At 43.5% G+C, this 14286-nt stretch overlaps 1 protein-coding gene across 2 annotated transcripts in view; it reads right to left on the bottom strand.

The window, feature by feature from the left end:
- Nucleotides 1-447: 447 nt before the first annotated feature.
- The window catches only part of LOC149891632 (uncharacterized), a 39341-nt gene continuing 25502 nt past the window's right edge, over nt 448-14286 (bottom strand). For both annotated transcript variants that reach the window (XM_090078617.1, XM_090078618.1), the window contains 3 exons: nt 1279-14286; nt 769-1047; nt 448-656 (listed from right to left, as the gene is read on the bottom strand). The exon at nt 1279-14286 is cut by the window's right edge. In XM_090078617.1, coding sequence (XP_089934743.1) covers nt 625-656; nt 769-1047; nt 1279-14286 — 13319 coding nt within the window. In that variant the 3' untranslated portion in view covers nt 448-624. The remainder of the gene's footprint in view (nt 657-768; nt 1048-1278) is intronic.

Raw genomic sequence — 14286 nt, 5'->3', positions numbered from 1 at the left:
CCATTAAGGAACTCGTTGAATTGTTATTGATAAACTTTGATTGCCTCGTCTCCAAAGTCCCGGGGTTTATAGCTTGTTAAATAGCCCAACAAAGATCTAGCTGATTTAATGTAGAAGATACTAAAGATCGCATAAGAGTTCGCGAAAATCTAAAGGGGACTTTAAGATCTTCCAAATCAATTTAGAAATGAAAATGTACACTTAAAAATACGGAAAAGTTGTCGGGCGAACATTTGAAAAGATTTATGAAATACACATTTAGTGCAAATATTTGAAAAGTTTGATTTGGCCAGCATAAATGCTGTCCTGTTAAAATTTTTTTTTTGATATTCATAACCAGTCAAGTTTGAAAACCTACAAACTTTGAACTGCTTTTCTTTCTCTATTATTAAAGAATACTGCTAGGTATAATTCAAAACTAAAGGACGGAAATAATCAGCAGAAAGCTTTAAAACATAGATAATTATTTATTTAAGCATAAATTATCATTTGATTACATGTAAATAAATACAGCTAATACACCAAATTTACAAAATCCAATAAAAAATAATAATAAATAGGGATTTTAAATAGTAGCGAAGTGAGATGCGCAATTAAAAACTCGTCGATCGTCAAACAATTCAATTAAAATATACTCTTCACCTTCTTGTAAATCCCTAGGATAGAAAAAAAAAGTAACATTAAACTAACTATCAGTATTAAGACTTTCGATGTAAAACACACAGATAGTGAAACACTAAGAAGAAAAAGTACAAATGAAATAAAAACCTTTGAAAAAGTAGTCTCCATATCCTGATTTTTCAAAGTCTAAATCAACCTCGAGCTGATCTTTCTTGTGTTTTATTAAGTACTTCAACTGTTCAAGCTTGCATTCTGTATTTATGGCACATAGATTATAATCAGAAAACACAAGGATCCGACGTAAAAGAATTTCATTTCTAAGCACTTTACGACATTCATCAAAGTGCATTATTTTACGGTTAAGAAGTTCGATTCTCTCATTGAGAAAGAGGATAGCTTCAACAAGTTTATCTGCATAGCATTTTCCTAAAATAAAATCACATGTCGAATAAATAAAAAAAAAAACCAATAAAATTAAAATAATATATTATAAAAAATAAATTATCAAAATAAGATAAAAAAACAAAGAGAACAGAAAAAAAAAAAAAGTTTCAAAAAAACAGCCATCAAAAATAAAAGATCATGAAAAAAATAAGACAGCATAAACCATAATAATATCCAGGAAAATGGAAAAAAAAAAAAATTATATCAACATACCATGAAAGTTATCAATAACATCTTGTTTGCTCAACGAAACACAAAAATTCAATTCGTCGGAATTCAAAGAACAATTACAAGGAGAAGTATAGTTTGAACTAATAATTGGAGCAGATGAAGTGGAAACAACATATCGAGTGGAAACCAAAGTATTAGACGCCTCAGAAGAAACTTGTTTATCAGTAATAGGCTGTGTTGATGCTTCAGATGAAGTGCTTTCTCCAGCAGCTGTGGTCAGTTCTTCTACAGGTTTGGTGCTTTCCCCAGATAGGGTAGACACACTTTCAGAGGCAAGAGTAGATGCAGACTGCGAAGAAGTCTCCTGAGAGGGTGTAGTTGGAACGTCACTAGATGCAACAGATTGCACTGCAGCAGTTGATGTTGCTAATTCTGAAACTGTAAACAAATCAGTTGAAGTCGGTGCAAGTGAACTAGACGCCTCAGAAGAAACTTGTTTATCAGTAATAGGCTGTGTTGATGCTTCAGATGAAGTGCTTTCTCCAGCAGCTGTGGTCAGTTCTTCTACAGGTTTGGTGCTTTCCCCAGATAGGGTAGACACACTTTCAGAGGCAAGAGTAGATGCAGACTGCGAAGAAGTCTCCTGAGAGGGTGTAGTTGGAACGTCACTAGATGCAACAGATTGCACTGCAGCAGTTGATGTTGCTAATTCTGAAACTGTAAACAAATCAGTTGAAGTCGGTGCAAGTGAACTAGACGCCTCAGAAGAAACTTGTTTATCAGTAATAGGCTGTGTTGATGCTTCAGATGAAGTGCTTTCTCCAGCAGCTGTGGTCAGTTCTTCTACAGGTTTGGTGCTTTCCCCAGATAGGGTAGACACACTTTCAGAGGCAAGAGTAGATGCAGACTGCGAAGAAGTCTCCTGAGAGGGTGTAGTTGGAACGTCACTAGATGCAACAGATTGCACTGCAGCAGTTGATGTTGCTAATTCTGAAACTGTAAACAAATCAGTTGAAGTCGGTGCAAGTGAACTAGACGCCTCAGAAGAAACTTGTTTATCAGTAATAGGCTGTGTTGATGCTTCAGATGAAGTGCTTTCTCCAGCAGCTGTGGTCAGTTCTTCTACAGGTTTGGTGCTTTCCCCAGATAGGGTAGACACACTTTCAGAGGCAAGAGTAGATGCAGACTGCGAAGAAGTCTCCTGAGAGGGTGTAGTTGGAACGTCACTAGATGCAACAGATTGCACTGCAGCAGTTGATGTTGCTAATTCTGAAACTGTAAACAAATCAGTTGAAGTCGGTGCAAGTGAACTAGACGCCTCAGAAGAAACTTGTTTATCAGTAATAGGCTGTGTTGATGCTTCAGATGAAGTGCTTTCTCCAGCAGCTGTGGTCAGTTCTTCTACAGGTTTGGTGCTTTCCCCAGATAGGGTAGACACACTTTCAGAGGCAAGAGTAGATGCAGACTGCGAAGAAGTCTCCTGAGAGGGTGTAGTTGGAACGTCACTAGATGCAACAGATTGCACTGCAGCAGTTGATGTTGCTAATTCTGAAACTGTAAACAAATCAGTTGAAGTCGGTGCAAGTGAACTAGACGCCTCAGAAGAAACTTGTTTATCAGTAATAGGCTGTGTTGATGCTTCAGATGAAGTGCTTTCTCCAGCAGCTGTGGTCAGTTCTTCTACAGGTTTGGTGCTTTCCCCAGATAGGGTAGACACACTTTCAGAGGCAAGAGTAGATGCAGACTGCGAAGAAGTCTCCTGAGAGGGTGTAGTTGGAACGTCACTAGATGCAACAGATTGCACTGCAGCAGTTGATGTTGCTAATTCTGAAACTGTAAACAAATCAGTTGAAGTCGGTGCAAGTGAACTAGACGCCTCAGAAGAAACTTGTTTATCAGTAATAGGCTGTGTTGATGCTTCAGATGAAGTGCTTTCTCCAGCAGCTGTGGTCAGTTCTTCTACAGGTTTGGTGCTTTCCCCAGATAGGGTAGACACACTTTCAGAGGCAAGAGTAGATGCAGACTGCGAAGAAGTCTCCTGAGAGGGTGTAGTTGGAACGTCACTAGATGCAACAGATTGCACTGCAGCAGTTGATGTTGCTAATTCTGAAACTGTAAACAAATCAGTTGAAGTCGGTGCAAGTGAACTAGACGCCTCAGAAGAAACTTGTTTATCAGTAATAGGCTGTGTTGATGCTTCAGATGAAGTGCTTTCTCCAGCAGCTGTGGTCAGTTCTTCTACAGGTTTGGTGCTTTCCCCAGATAGGGTAGACACACTTTCAGAGGCAAGAGTAGATGCAGACTGCGAAGAAGTCTCCTGAGAGGGTGTAGTTGGAACGTCACTAGATGCAACAGATTGCACTGCAGCAGTTGATGTTGCTAATTCTGAAACTGTAAACAAATCAGTTGAAGTCGGTGCAAGTGAACTAGACGCCTCAGAAGAAACTTGTTTATCAGTAATAGGCTGTGTTGATGCTTCAGATGAAGTGCTTTCTCCAGCAGCTGTGGTCAGTTCTTCTACAGGTTTGGTGCTTTCCCCAGATAGGGTAGACACACTTTCAGAGGCAAGAGTAGATGCAGACTGCGAAGAAGTCTCCTGAGAGGGTGTAGTTGGAACGTCACTAGATGCAACAGATTGCACTGCAGCAGTTGATGTTGCTAATTCTGAAACTGTAAACAAATCAGTTGAAGTCGGTGCAAGTGAACTAGACGCCTCAGAAGAAACTTGTTTATCAGTAATAGGCTGTGTTGATGCTTCAGATGAAGTGCTTTCTCCAGCAGCTGTGGTCAGTTCTTCTACAGGTTTGGTGCTTTCCCCAGATAGGGTAGACACACTTTCAGAGGCAAGAGTAGATGCAGACTGCGAAGAAGTCTCCTCAGAGGGTGTAGTTGGAACGTCACTAGATGCAACAGATTGCACTGCAGCAGTTGATGTTGCTAATTCTGAAACTGTAAACAAATCAGTTGAAGTCGGTGCAAGTGAACTAGACGCCTCAGAAGAAACTTGTTTATCAGTAATAGGCTGTGTTGATGCTTCAGATGAAGTGCTTTCTCCAGCAGCTGTGGTCAGTTCTTCTACAGGTTTGGTGCTTTCCCCAGATAGGGTAGACACACTTTCAGAGGCAAGAGTAGATGCAGACTGCGAAGAAGTCTCCTGAGAGGGTGTAGTTGGAACGTCACTAGATGCAACAGATTGCACTGCAGCAGTTGATGTTGCTAATTCTGAAACTGTAAACAAATCAGTTGAAGTCGGTGCAAGTGAACTAGACGCCTCAGAAGAAACTTGTTTATCAGTAATAGGCTGTGTTGATGCTTCAGATGAAGTGCTTTCTCCAGCAGCTGTGGTCAGTTCTTCTACAGGTTTGGTGCTTTCCCCAGATAGGGTAGACACACTTTCAGAGGCAAGAGTAGATGCAGACTGCGAAGAAGTCTCCTGAGAGGGTGTAGTTGGAACGTCACTAGATGCAACAGATTGCACTGCAGCAGTTGATGTTGCTAATTCTGAAACTGTAAACAAATCAGTTGAAGTCGGTGCAAGTGAACTAGACGCCTCAGAAGAAACTTGTTTATCAGTAATAGGCTGTGTTGATGCTTCAGATGAAGTGCTTTCTCCAGCAGCTGTGGTCAGTTCTTCTACAGGTTTGGTGCTTTCCCCAGATAGGGTAGACACACTTTCAGAGGCAAGAGTAGATGCAGACTGCGAAGAAGTCTCCTCAGAGGGTGTAGTTGGAACGTCACTAGATGCAACAGATTGCACTGCAGCAGTTGATGTTGCTAATTCTGAAACTGTAAACAAATCAGTTGAAGTCGGTGCAAGTGAACTAGACGCCTCAGAAGAAACTTGTTTATCAGTAATAGGCTGTGTTGATGCTTCAGATGAAGTGCTTTCTCCAGCAGCTGTGGTCAGTTCTTCTACAGGTTTGGTGCTTTCCCCAGATAGGGTAGACACACTTTCAGAGGCAAGAGTAGATGCAGACTGCGAAGAAGTCTCCTGAGAGGGTGTAGTTGGAACGTCACTAGATGCAACAGATTGCACTGCAGCAGTTGATGTTGCTAATTCTGAAACTGTAAACAAATCAGTTGAAGTCGGTGCAAGTGAACTAGACGCCTCAGAAGAAACTTGTTTATCAGTAATAGGCTGTGTTGATGCTTCAGATGAAGTGCTTTCTCCAGCAGCTGTGGTCAGTTCTTCTACAGGTTTGGTGCTTTCCCCAGATAGGGTAGACACACTTTCAGAGGCAAGAGTAGATGCAGACTGCGAAGAAGTCTCCTCAGAGGGTGTAGTTGGAACGTCACTAGATGCAACAGATTGCACTGCAGCAGTTGATGTTGCTAATTCTGAAACTGTAAACAAATCAGTTGAAGTCGGTGCAAGTGAACTAGACGCCTCAGAAGAAACTTGTTTATCAGTAATAGGCTGTGTTGATGCTTCAGATGAAGTGCTTTCTCCAGCAGCTGTGGTCAGTTCTTCTACAGGTTTGGTGCTTTCCCCAGATAGGGTAGACACACTTTCAGAGGCAAGAGTAGATGCAGACTGCGAAGAAGTCTCCTGAGAGGGTGTAGTTGGAACGTCACTAGATGCAACAGATTGCACTGCAGCAGTTGATGTTGCTAATTCTGAAACTGTAAACAAATCAGTTGAAGTCGGTGCAAGTGAACTAGACGCCTCAGAAGAAACTTGTTTATCAGTAATAGGCTGTGTTGATGCTTCAGATGAAGTGCTTTCTCCAGCAGCTGTGGTCAGTTCTTCTACAGGTTTGGTGCTTTCCCCAGATAGGGTAGACACACTTTCAGAGGCAAGAGTAGATGCAGACTGCGAAGAAGTCTCCTGAGAGGGTGTAGTTGGAACGTCACTAGATGCAACAGATTGCACTGCAGCAGTTGATGTTGCTAATTCTGAAACTGTAAACAAATCAGTTGAAGTCGGTGCAAGTGAACTAGACGCCTCAGAAGAAACTTGTTTATCAGTAATAGGCTGTGTTGATGCTTCAGATGAAGTGCTTTCTCCAGCAGCTGTGGTCAGTTCTTCTACAGGTTTGGTGCTTTCCCCAGATAGGGTAGACACACTTTCAGAGGCAAGAGTAGATGCAGACTGCGAAGAAGTCTCCTGAGAGGGTGTAGTTGGAACGTCACTAGATGCAACAGATTGCACTGCAGCAGTTGATGTTGCTAATTCTGAAACTGTAAACAAATCAGTTGAAGTCGGTGCAAGTGAACTAGACGCCTCAGAAGAAACTTGTTTATCAGTAATAGGCTGTGTTGATGCTTCAGATGAAGTGCTTTCTCCAGCAGCTGTGGTCAGTTCTTCTACAGGTTTGGTGCTTTCCCCAGATAGGGTAGACACACTTTCAGAGGCAAGAGTAGATGCAGACTGCGAAGAAGTCTCCTCAGAGGGTGTAGTTGGAACGTCACTAGATGCAACAGATTGCACTGCAGCAGTTGATGTTGCTAATTCTGAAACTGTAAACAAATCAGTTGAAGTCGGTGCAAGTGAACTAGACGCCTCAGAAGAAACTTGTTTATCAGTAATAGGCTGTGTTGATGCTTCAGATGAAGTGCTTTCTCCAGCAGCTGTGGTCAGTTCTTCTACAGGTTTGGTGCTTTCCCCAGATAGGGTAGACACACTTTCAGAGGCAAGAGTAGATGCAGACTGCGAAGAAGTCTCCTGAGAGGGTGTAGTTGGAACGTCACTAGATGCAACAGATTGCACTGCAGCAGTTGATGTTGCTAATTCTGAAACTGTAAACAAATCAGTTGAAGTCGGTGCAAGTGAACTAGACGCCTCAGAAGAAACTTGTTTATCAGTAATAGGCTGTGTTGATGCTTCAGATGAAGTGCTTTCTCCAGCAGCTGTGGTCAGTTCTTCTACAGGTTTGGTGCTTTCCCCAGATAGGGTAGACACACTTTCAGAGGCAAGAGTAGATGCAGACTGCGAAGAAGTCTCCTCAGAGGGTGTAGTTGGAACGTCACTAGATGCAACAGATTGCACTGCAGCAGTTGATGTTGCTAATTCTGAAACTGTAAACAAATCAGTTGAAGTCGGTGCAAGTGAACTAGACGCCTCAGAAGAAACTTGTTTATCAGTAATAGGCTGTGTTGATGCTTCAGATGAAGTGCTTTCTCCAGCAGCTGTGGTCAGTTCTTCTACAGGTTTGGTGCTTTCCCCAGATAGGGTAGACACACTTTCAGAGGCAAGAGTAGATGCAGACTGCGAAGAAGTCTCCTGAGAGGGTGTAGTTGGAACGTCACTAGATGCAACAGATTGCACTGCAGCAGTTGATGTTGCTAATTCTGAAACTGTAAACAAATCAGTTGAAGTCGGTGCAAGTGAACTAGACGCCTCAGAAGAAACTTGTTTATCAGTAATAGGCTGTGTTGATGCTTCAGATGAAGTGCTTTCTCCAGCAGCTGTGGTCAGTTCTTCTACAGGTTTGGTGCTTTCCCCAGATAGGGTAGACACACTTTCAGAGGCAAGAGTAGATGCAGACTGCGAAGAAGTCTCCTGAGAGGGTGTAGTTGGAACGTCACTAGATGCAACAGATTGCACTGCAGCAGTTGATGTTGCTAATTCTGAAACTGTAAACAAATCAGTTGAAGTCGGTGCAAGTGAACTAGACGCCTCAGAAGAAACTTGTTTATCAGTAATAGGCTGTGTTGATGCTTCAGATGAAGTGCTTTCTCCAGCAGCTGTGGTCAGTTCTTCTACAGGTTTGGTGCTTTCCCCAGATAGGGTAGACACACTTTCAGAGGCAAGAGTAGATGCAGACTGCGAAGAAGTCTCCTGAGAGGGTGTAGTTGGAACGTCACTAGATGCAACAGATTGCACTGCAGCAGTTGATGTTGCTAATTCTGAAACTGTAAACAAATCAGTTGAAGTCGGTGCAAGTGAACTAGACGCCTCAGAAGAAACTTGTTTATCAGTAATAGGCTGTGTTGATGCTTCAGATGAAGTGCTTTCTCCAGCAGCTGTGGTCAGTTCTTCTACAGGTTTGGTGCTTTCCCCAGATAGGGTAGACACACTTTCAGAGGCAAGAGTAGATGCAGACTGCGAAGAAGTCTCCTGAGAGGGTGTAGTTGGAACGTCACTAGATGCAACAGATTGCACTGCAGCAGTTGATGTTGCTAATTCTGAAACTGTAAACAAATCAGTTGAAGTCGGTGCAAGTGAACTAGACGCCTCAGAAGAAACTTGTTTATCAGTAATAGGCTGTGTTGATGCTTCAGATGAAGTGCTTTCTCCAGCAGCTGTGGTCAGTTCTTCTACAGGTTTGGTGCTTTCCCCAGATAGGGTAGACACACTTTCAGAGGCAAGAGTAGATGCAGACTGCGAAGAAGTCTCCTGAGAGGGTGTAGTTGGAACGTCACTAGATGCAACAGATTGCACTGCAGCAGTTGATGTTGCTAATTCTGAAACTGTAAACAAATCAGTTGAAGTCGGTGCAAGTGAACTAGACGCCTCAGAAGAAACTTGTTTATCAGTAATAGGCTGTGTTGATGCTTCAGATGAAGTGCTTTCTCCAGCAGCTGTGGTCAGTTCTTCTACAGGTTTGGTGCTTTCCCCAGATAGGGTAGACACACTTTCAGAGGCAAGAGTAGATGCAGACTGCGAAGAAGTCTCCTCAGAGGGTGTAGTTGGAACGTCACTAGATGCAACAGATTGCACTGCAGCAGTTGATGTTGCTAATTCTGAAACTGTAAACAAATCAGTTGAAGTCGGTGCAAGTGAACTAGACGCCTCAGAAGAAACTTGTTTATCAGTAATAGGCTGTGTTGATGCTTCAGATGAAGTGCTTTCTCCAGCAGCTGTGGTCAGTTCTTCTACAGGTTTGGTGCTTTCCCCAGATAGGGTAGACACACTTTCAGAGGCAAGAGTAGATGCAGACTGCGAAGAAGTCTCCTGAGAGGGTGTAGTTGGAACGTCACTAGATGCAACAGATTGCACTGCAGCAGTTGATGTTGCTAATTCTGAAACTGTAAACAAATCAGTTGAAGTCGGTGCAAGTGAACTAGACGCCTCAGAAGAAACTTGTTTATCAGTAATAGGCTGTGTTGATGCTTCAGATGAAGTGCTTTCTCCAGCAGCTGTGGTCAGTTCTTCTACAGGTTTGGTGCTTTCCCCAGATAGGGTAGACACACTTTCAGAGGCAAGAGTAGATGCAGACTGCGAAGAAGTCTCCTGAGAGGGTGTAGTTGGAACGTCACTAGATGCAACAGATTGCACTGCAGCAGTTGATGTTGCTAATTCTGAAACTGTAAACAAATCAGTTGAAGTCGGTGCAAGTGAACTAGACGCCTCAGAAGAAACTTGTTTATCAGTAATAGGCTGTGTTGATGCTTCAGATGAAGTGCTTTCTCCAGCAGCTGTGGTCAGTTCTTCTACAGGTTTGGTGCTTTCCCCAGATAGGGTAGACACACTTTCAGAGGCAAGAGTAGATGCAGACTGCGAAGAAGTCTCCTGAGAGGGTGTAGTTGGAACGTCACTAGATGCAACAGATTGCACTGCAGCAGTTGATGTTGCTAATTCTGAAACTGTAAACAAATCAGTTGAAGTCGGTGCAAGTGAACTAGACGCCTCAGAAGAAACTTGTTTATCAGTAATAGGCTGTGTTGATGCTTCAGATGAAGTGCTTTCTCCAGCAGCTGTGGTCAGTTCTTCTACAGGTTTGGTGCTTTCCCCAGATAGGGTAGACACACTTTCAGAGGCAAGAGTAGATGCAGACTGCGAAGAAGTCTCCTGAGAGGGTGTAGTTGGAACGTCACTAGATGCAACAGATTGCACTGCAGCAGTTGATGTTGCTAATTCTGAAACTGTAAACAAATCAGTTGAAGTCGGTGCAAGTGAACTAGACGCCTCAGAAGAAACTTGTTTATCAGTAATAGGCTGTGTTGATGCTTCAGATGAAGTGCTTTCTCCAGCAGCTGTGGTCAGTTCTTCTACAGGTTTGGTGCTTTCCCCAGATAGGGTAGACACACTTTCAGAGGCAAGAGTAGATGCAGACTGCGAAGAAGTCTCCTGAGAGGGTGTAGTTGGAACGTCACTAGATGCAACAGATTGCACTGCAGCAGTTGATGTTGCTAATTCTGAAACTGTAAACAAATCAGTTGAAGTCGGTGCAAGTGAACTAGACGCCTCAGAAGAAACTTGTTTATCAGTAATAGGCTGTGTTGATGCTTCAGATGAAGTGCTTTCTCCAGCAGCTGTGGTCAGTTCTTCTACAGGTTTGGTGCTTTCCCCAGATAGGGTAGACACACTTTCAGAGGCAAGAGTAGATGCAGACTGCGAAGAAGTCTCCTGAGAGGGTGTAGTTGGAACGTCACTAGATGCAACAGATTGCACTGCAGCAGTTGATGTTGCTAATTCTGAAACTGTAAACAAATCAGTTGAAGTCGGTGCAAGTGAACTAGACGCCTCAGAAGAAACTTGTTTATCAGTAATAGGCTGTGTTGATGCTTCAGATGAAGTGCTTTCTCCAGCAGCTGTGGTCAGTTCTTCTACAGGTTTGGTGCTTTCCCCAGATAGGGTAGACACACTTTCAGAGGCAAGAGTAGATGCAGACTGCGAAGAAGTCTCCTGAGAGGGTGTAGTTGGAACGTCACTAGATGCAACAGATTGCACTGCAGCAGTTGATGTTGCTAATTCTGAAACTGTAAACAAATCAGTTGAAGTCGGTGCAAGTGAACTAGACGCCTCAGAAGAAACTTGTTTATCAGTAATAGGCTGTGTTGATGCTTCAGATGAAGTGCTTTCTCCAGCAGCTGTGGTCAGTTCTTCTACAGGTTTGGTGCTTTCCCCAGATAGGGTAGACACACTTTCAGAGGCAAGAGTAGATGCAGACTGCGAAGAAGTCTCCTGAGAGGGTGTAGTTGGAACGTCACTAGATGCAACAGATTGCACTGCAGCAGTTGATGTTGCTAATTCTGAAACTGTAAACAAATCAGTTGAAGTCGGTGCAAGTGAACTAGACGCCTCAGAAGAAACTTGTTTATCAGTAATAGGCTGTGTTGATGCTTCAGATGAAGTGCTTTCTCCAGCAGCTGTGGTCAGTTCTTCTACAGGTTTGGTGCTTTCCCCAGATAGGGTAGACACACTTTCAGAGGCAAGAGTAGATGCAGACTGCGAAGAAGTCTCCTGAGAGGGTGTAGTTGGAACGTCACTAGATGCAACAGATTGCACTGCAGCAGTTGATGTTGCTAATTCTGAAACTGTAAACAAATCAGTTGAAGTCGGTGCAAGTGAACTAGACGCCTCAGAAGAAACTTGTTTATCAGTAATAGGCTGTGTTGATGCTTCAGATGAAGTGCTTTCTCCAGCAGCTGTGGTCAGTTCTTCTACAGGTTTGGTGCTTTCCCCAGATAGGGTAGACACACTTTCAGAGGCAAGAGTAGATGCAGACTGCGAAGAAGTCTCCTGAGAGGGTGTAGTTGGAACGTCACTAGATGCAACAGATTGCACTGCAGCAGTTGATGTTGCTAATTCTGAAACTGTAAACAAATCAGTTGAAGTCGGTGTAAGTGAACTAGACGCCTCAGAAGAAACTTGTTTATCAGTAATAGGCTGTGTTGATGCTTCAGATGAAGTGCTTTCTCCAGCAGCTGTGGTCAGTTCTTCTACAGGTTTGGTGCTTTCCCCAGATAGGGTAGACACACTTTCAGAGGCAAGAGTAGATGCAGACTGCGAAGAAGTCTCCTCAGAGGGTGTAGTTGGAACGTCACTAGATGCAACAGATTGCACTGCAGCAGTTGATGTTGCTAATTCTGAAACTGTAAACAAATCAGTTGAAGTCGGTGCAAGTGAACTAGACGCCTCAGAAGAAACTTGTTTATCAGTAATAGGCTGTGTTGATGCTTCAGATGAAGTGCTTTCTCCAGCAGCTGTGGTCAGTTCTTCTACAGGTTTGGTGCTTTCCCCAGATAGGGTAGACACACTTTCAGAGGCAAGAGTAGATGCAGACTGCGAAGAAGTCTCCTGAGAGGGTGTAGTTGGAACGTCACTAGATGCAACAGATTGCACTGCAGCAGTTGATGTTGCTAATTCTGAAACTGTAAACAAATCAGTTGAAGTCGGTGCAAGTGAACTAGACGCCTCAGAAGAAACTTGTTTATCAGTAATAGGCTGTGTTGATGCTTCAGATGAAGTGCTTTCTCCAGCAGCTGTGGTCAGTTCTTCTACAGGTTTGGTGCTTTCCCCAGATAGGGTAGACACACTTTCAGAGGCAAGAGTAGATGCAGACTGCGAAGAAGTCTCCTGAGAGGGTGTAGTTGGAACGTCACTAGATGCAACAGATTGCACTGCAGCAGTTGATGTTGCTAATTCTGAAACTGTAAACAAATCAGTTGAAGTCGGTGCAAGTGAACTAGACGCCTCAGAAGAAACTTGTTTATCAGTAATAGGCTGTGTTGATGCTTCAGATGAAGTGCTTTCTCCAGCAGCTGTGGTCAGTTCTTCTACAGGTTTGGTGCTTTCCCCAGATAGGGTAGACACACTTTCAGAGGCAAGAGTAGATGCAGACTGCGAAGAAGTCTCCTGAGAGGGTGTAGTTGGAACGTCACTAGATGCAACAGATTGCACTGCAGCAGTTGATGTTGCTAATTCTGAAACTGTAAACAAATCAGTTGAAGTCGGTGCAAGTGAACTAGACGCCTCAGAAGAAACTTGTTTATCAGTAATAGGCTGTGTTGATGCTTCAGATGAAGTGCTTTCTCCAGCAGCTGTGGTCAGTTCTTCTACAGGTTTGGTGCTTTCCCCAGATAGGGTAGACACACTTTCAGAGGCAAGAGTAGATGCAGACTGCGAAGAAGTCTCCTGAGAGGGTGTAGTTGGAACGTCACTAGATGCAACAGATTGCACTGCAGCAGTTGATGTTGCTAATTCTGAAACTGTAAACAAATCAGTTGAAGTCGGTGCAAGTGAACTAGACGCCTCAGAAGAAACTTGTTTATCAGTAATAGGCTGTGTTGATGCTTCAGATGAAGTGCTTTCTCCAGCAGCTGTGGTCAGTTCTTCTACAGGTTTGGTGCTTTCCCCAGATAGGGTAGACACACTTTCAGAGGCAAGAGTAGATGCAGACTGCGAAGAAGTCTCCTGAGAGGGTGTAGTTGGAACGTCACTAGATGCAACAGATTGCACTGCAGCAGTTGATGTTGCTAATTCTGAAACTGTAAACAAATCAGTTGAAGTCGGTGCAAGTGAACTAGACGCCTCAGAAGAAACTTGTTTATCAGTAATAGGCTGTGTTGATGCTTCAGATGAAGTGCTTTCTCCAGCAGCTGTGGTCAGTTCTTCTACAGGTTTGGTGCTTTCCCCAGATAGGGTAGACACACTTTCAGAGGCAAGAGTAGATGCAGACTGCGAAGAAGTCTCCTCAGAGGGTGTAGTTGGAACGTCACTAGATGCAACAGATTGCACTGCAGCAGTTGATGTTGCTAATTCTGAAACTGTAAACAAATCAGTTGAAGTCGGTGCAAGTGAACTAGACGCCTCAGAAGAAACTTGTTTATCAGTAATAGGCTGTGTTGATGCTTCAGATGAAGTGCTTTCTCCAGCAGCTGTGGTCAGTTCTTCTACAGGTTTGGTGCTTTCCCCAGATAGGGTAGACACACTTTCAGAGGCAAGAGTAGATGCAGACTGCGAAGAAGTCTCCTGAGAGGGTGTAGTTGGAACGTCACTAGATGCAACAGATTGCACTGCAGCAGTTGATGTTGCTAATTCTGAAACTGTAAACAAATCAGTTGAAGTCGGTGCAAGTGAACTAGACGCCTCAGAAGAAACTTGTTTATCAGTAATAGGCTGTGTTGATGCTTCAGATGAAGTGCTTTCTCCAGCAGCTGTGGTCAGTTCTTCTACAGGTTTGGTGCTTTCCCCAGATAGGGTAGACACACTTTCAGAGGCAAGAGTAGATGCAGACTGCGAAGAAGTCTCCTGAGAGGGTGTAGTTGGAACGTCACTAGATGCAACAGATTGCACTGCAGCAGTTGATGTTGCTAATTCTGAAACTGTAAACAAATCAGTTGAAGTCGGTGCAAGTGAACTAGACGCCTCAGAAGAAACTT

This window comes from Hydra viridissima, unplaced genomic scaffold (assembly GCF_058129835.1).
Source record: "Hydra viridissima isolate aposymbiotic clone 2 unplaced genomic scaffold, HvirCarnegie_v1 scaffold_2, whole genome shotgun sequence".
Taxonomy (NCBI): domain Eukaryota; kingdom Metazoa; phylum Cnidaria; class Hydrozoa; order Anthoathecata; family Hydridae; genus Hydra; species Hydra viridissima.
Note: the sequence above shows the minus strand (reverse complement) of the source record. Positions and strands in the feature narration are given on the sequence as shown.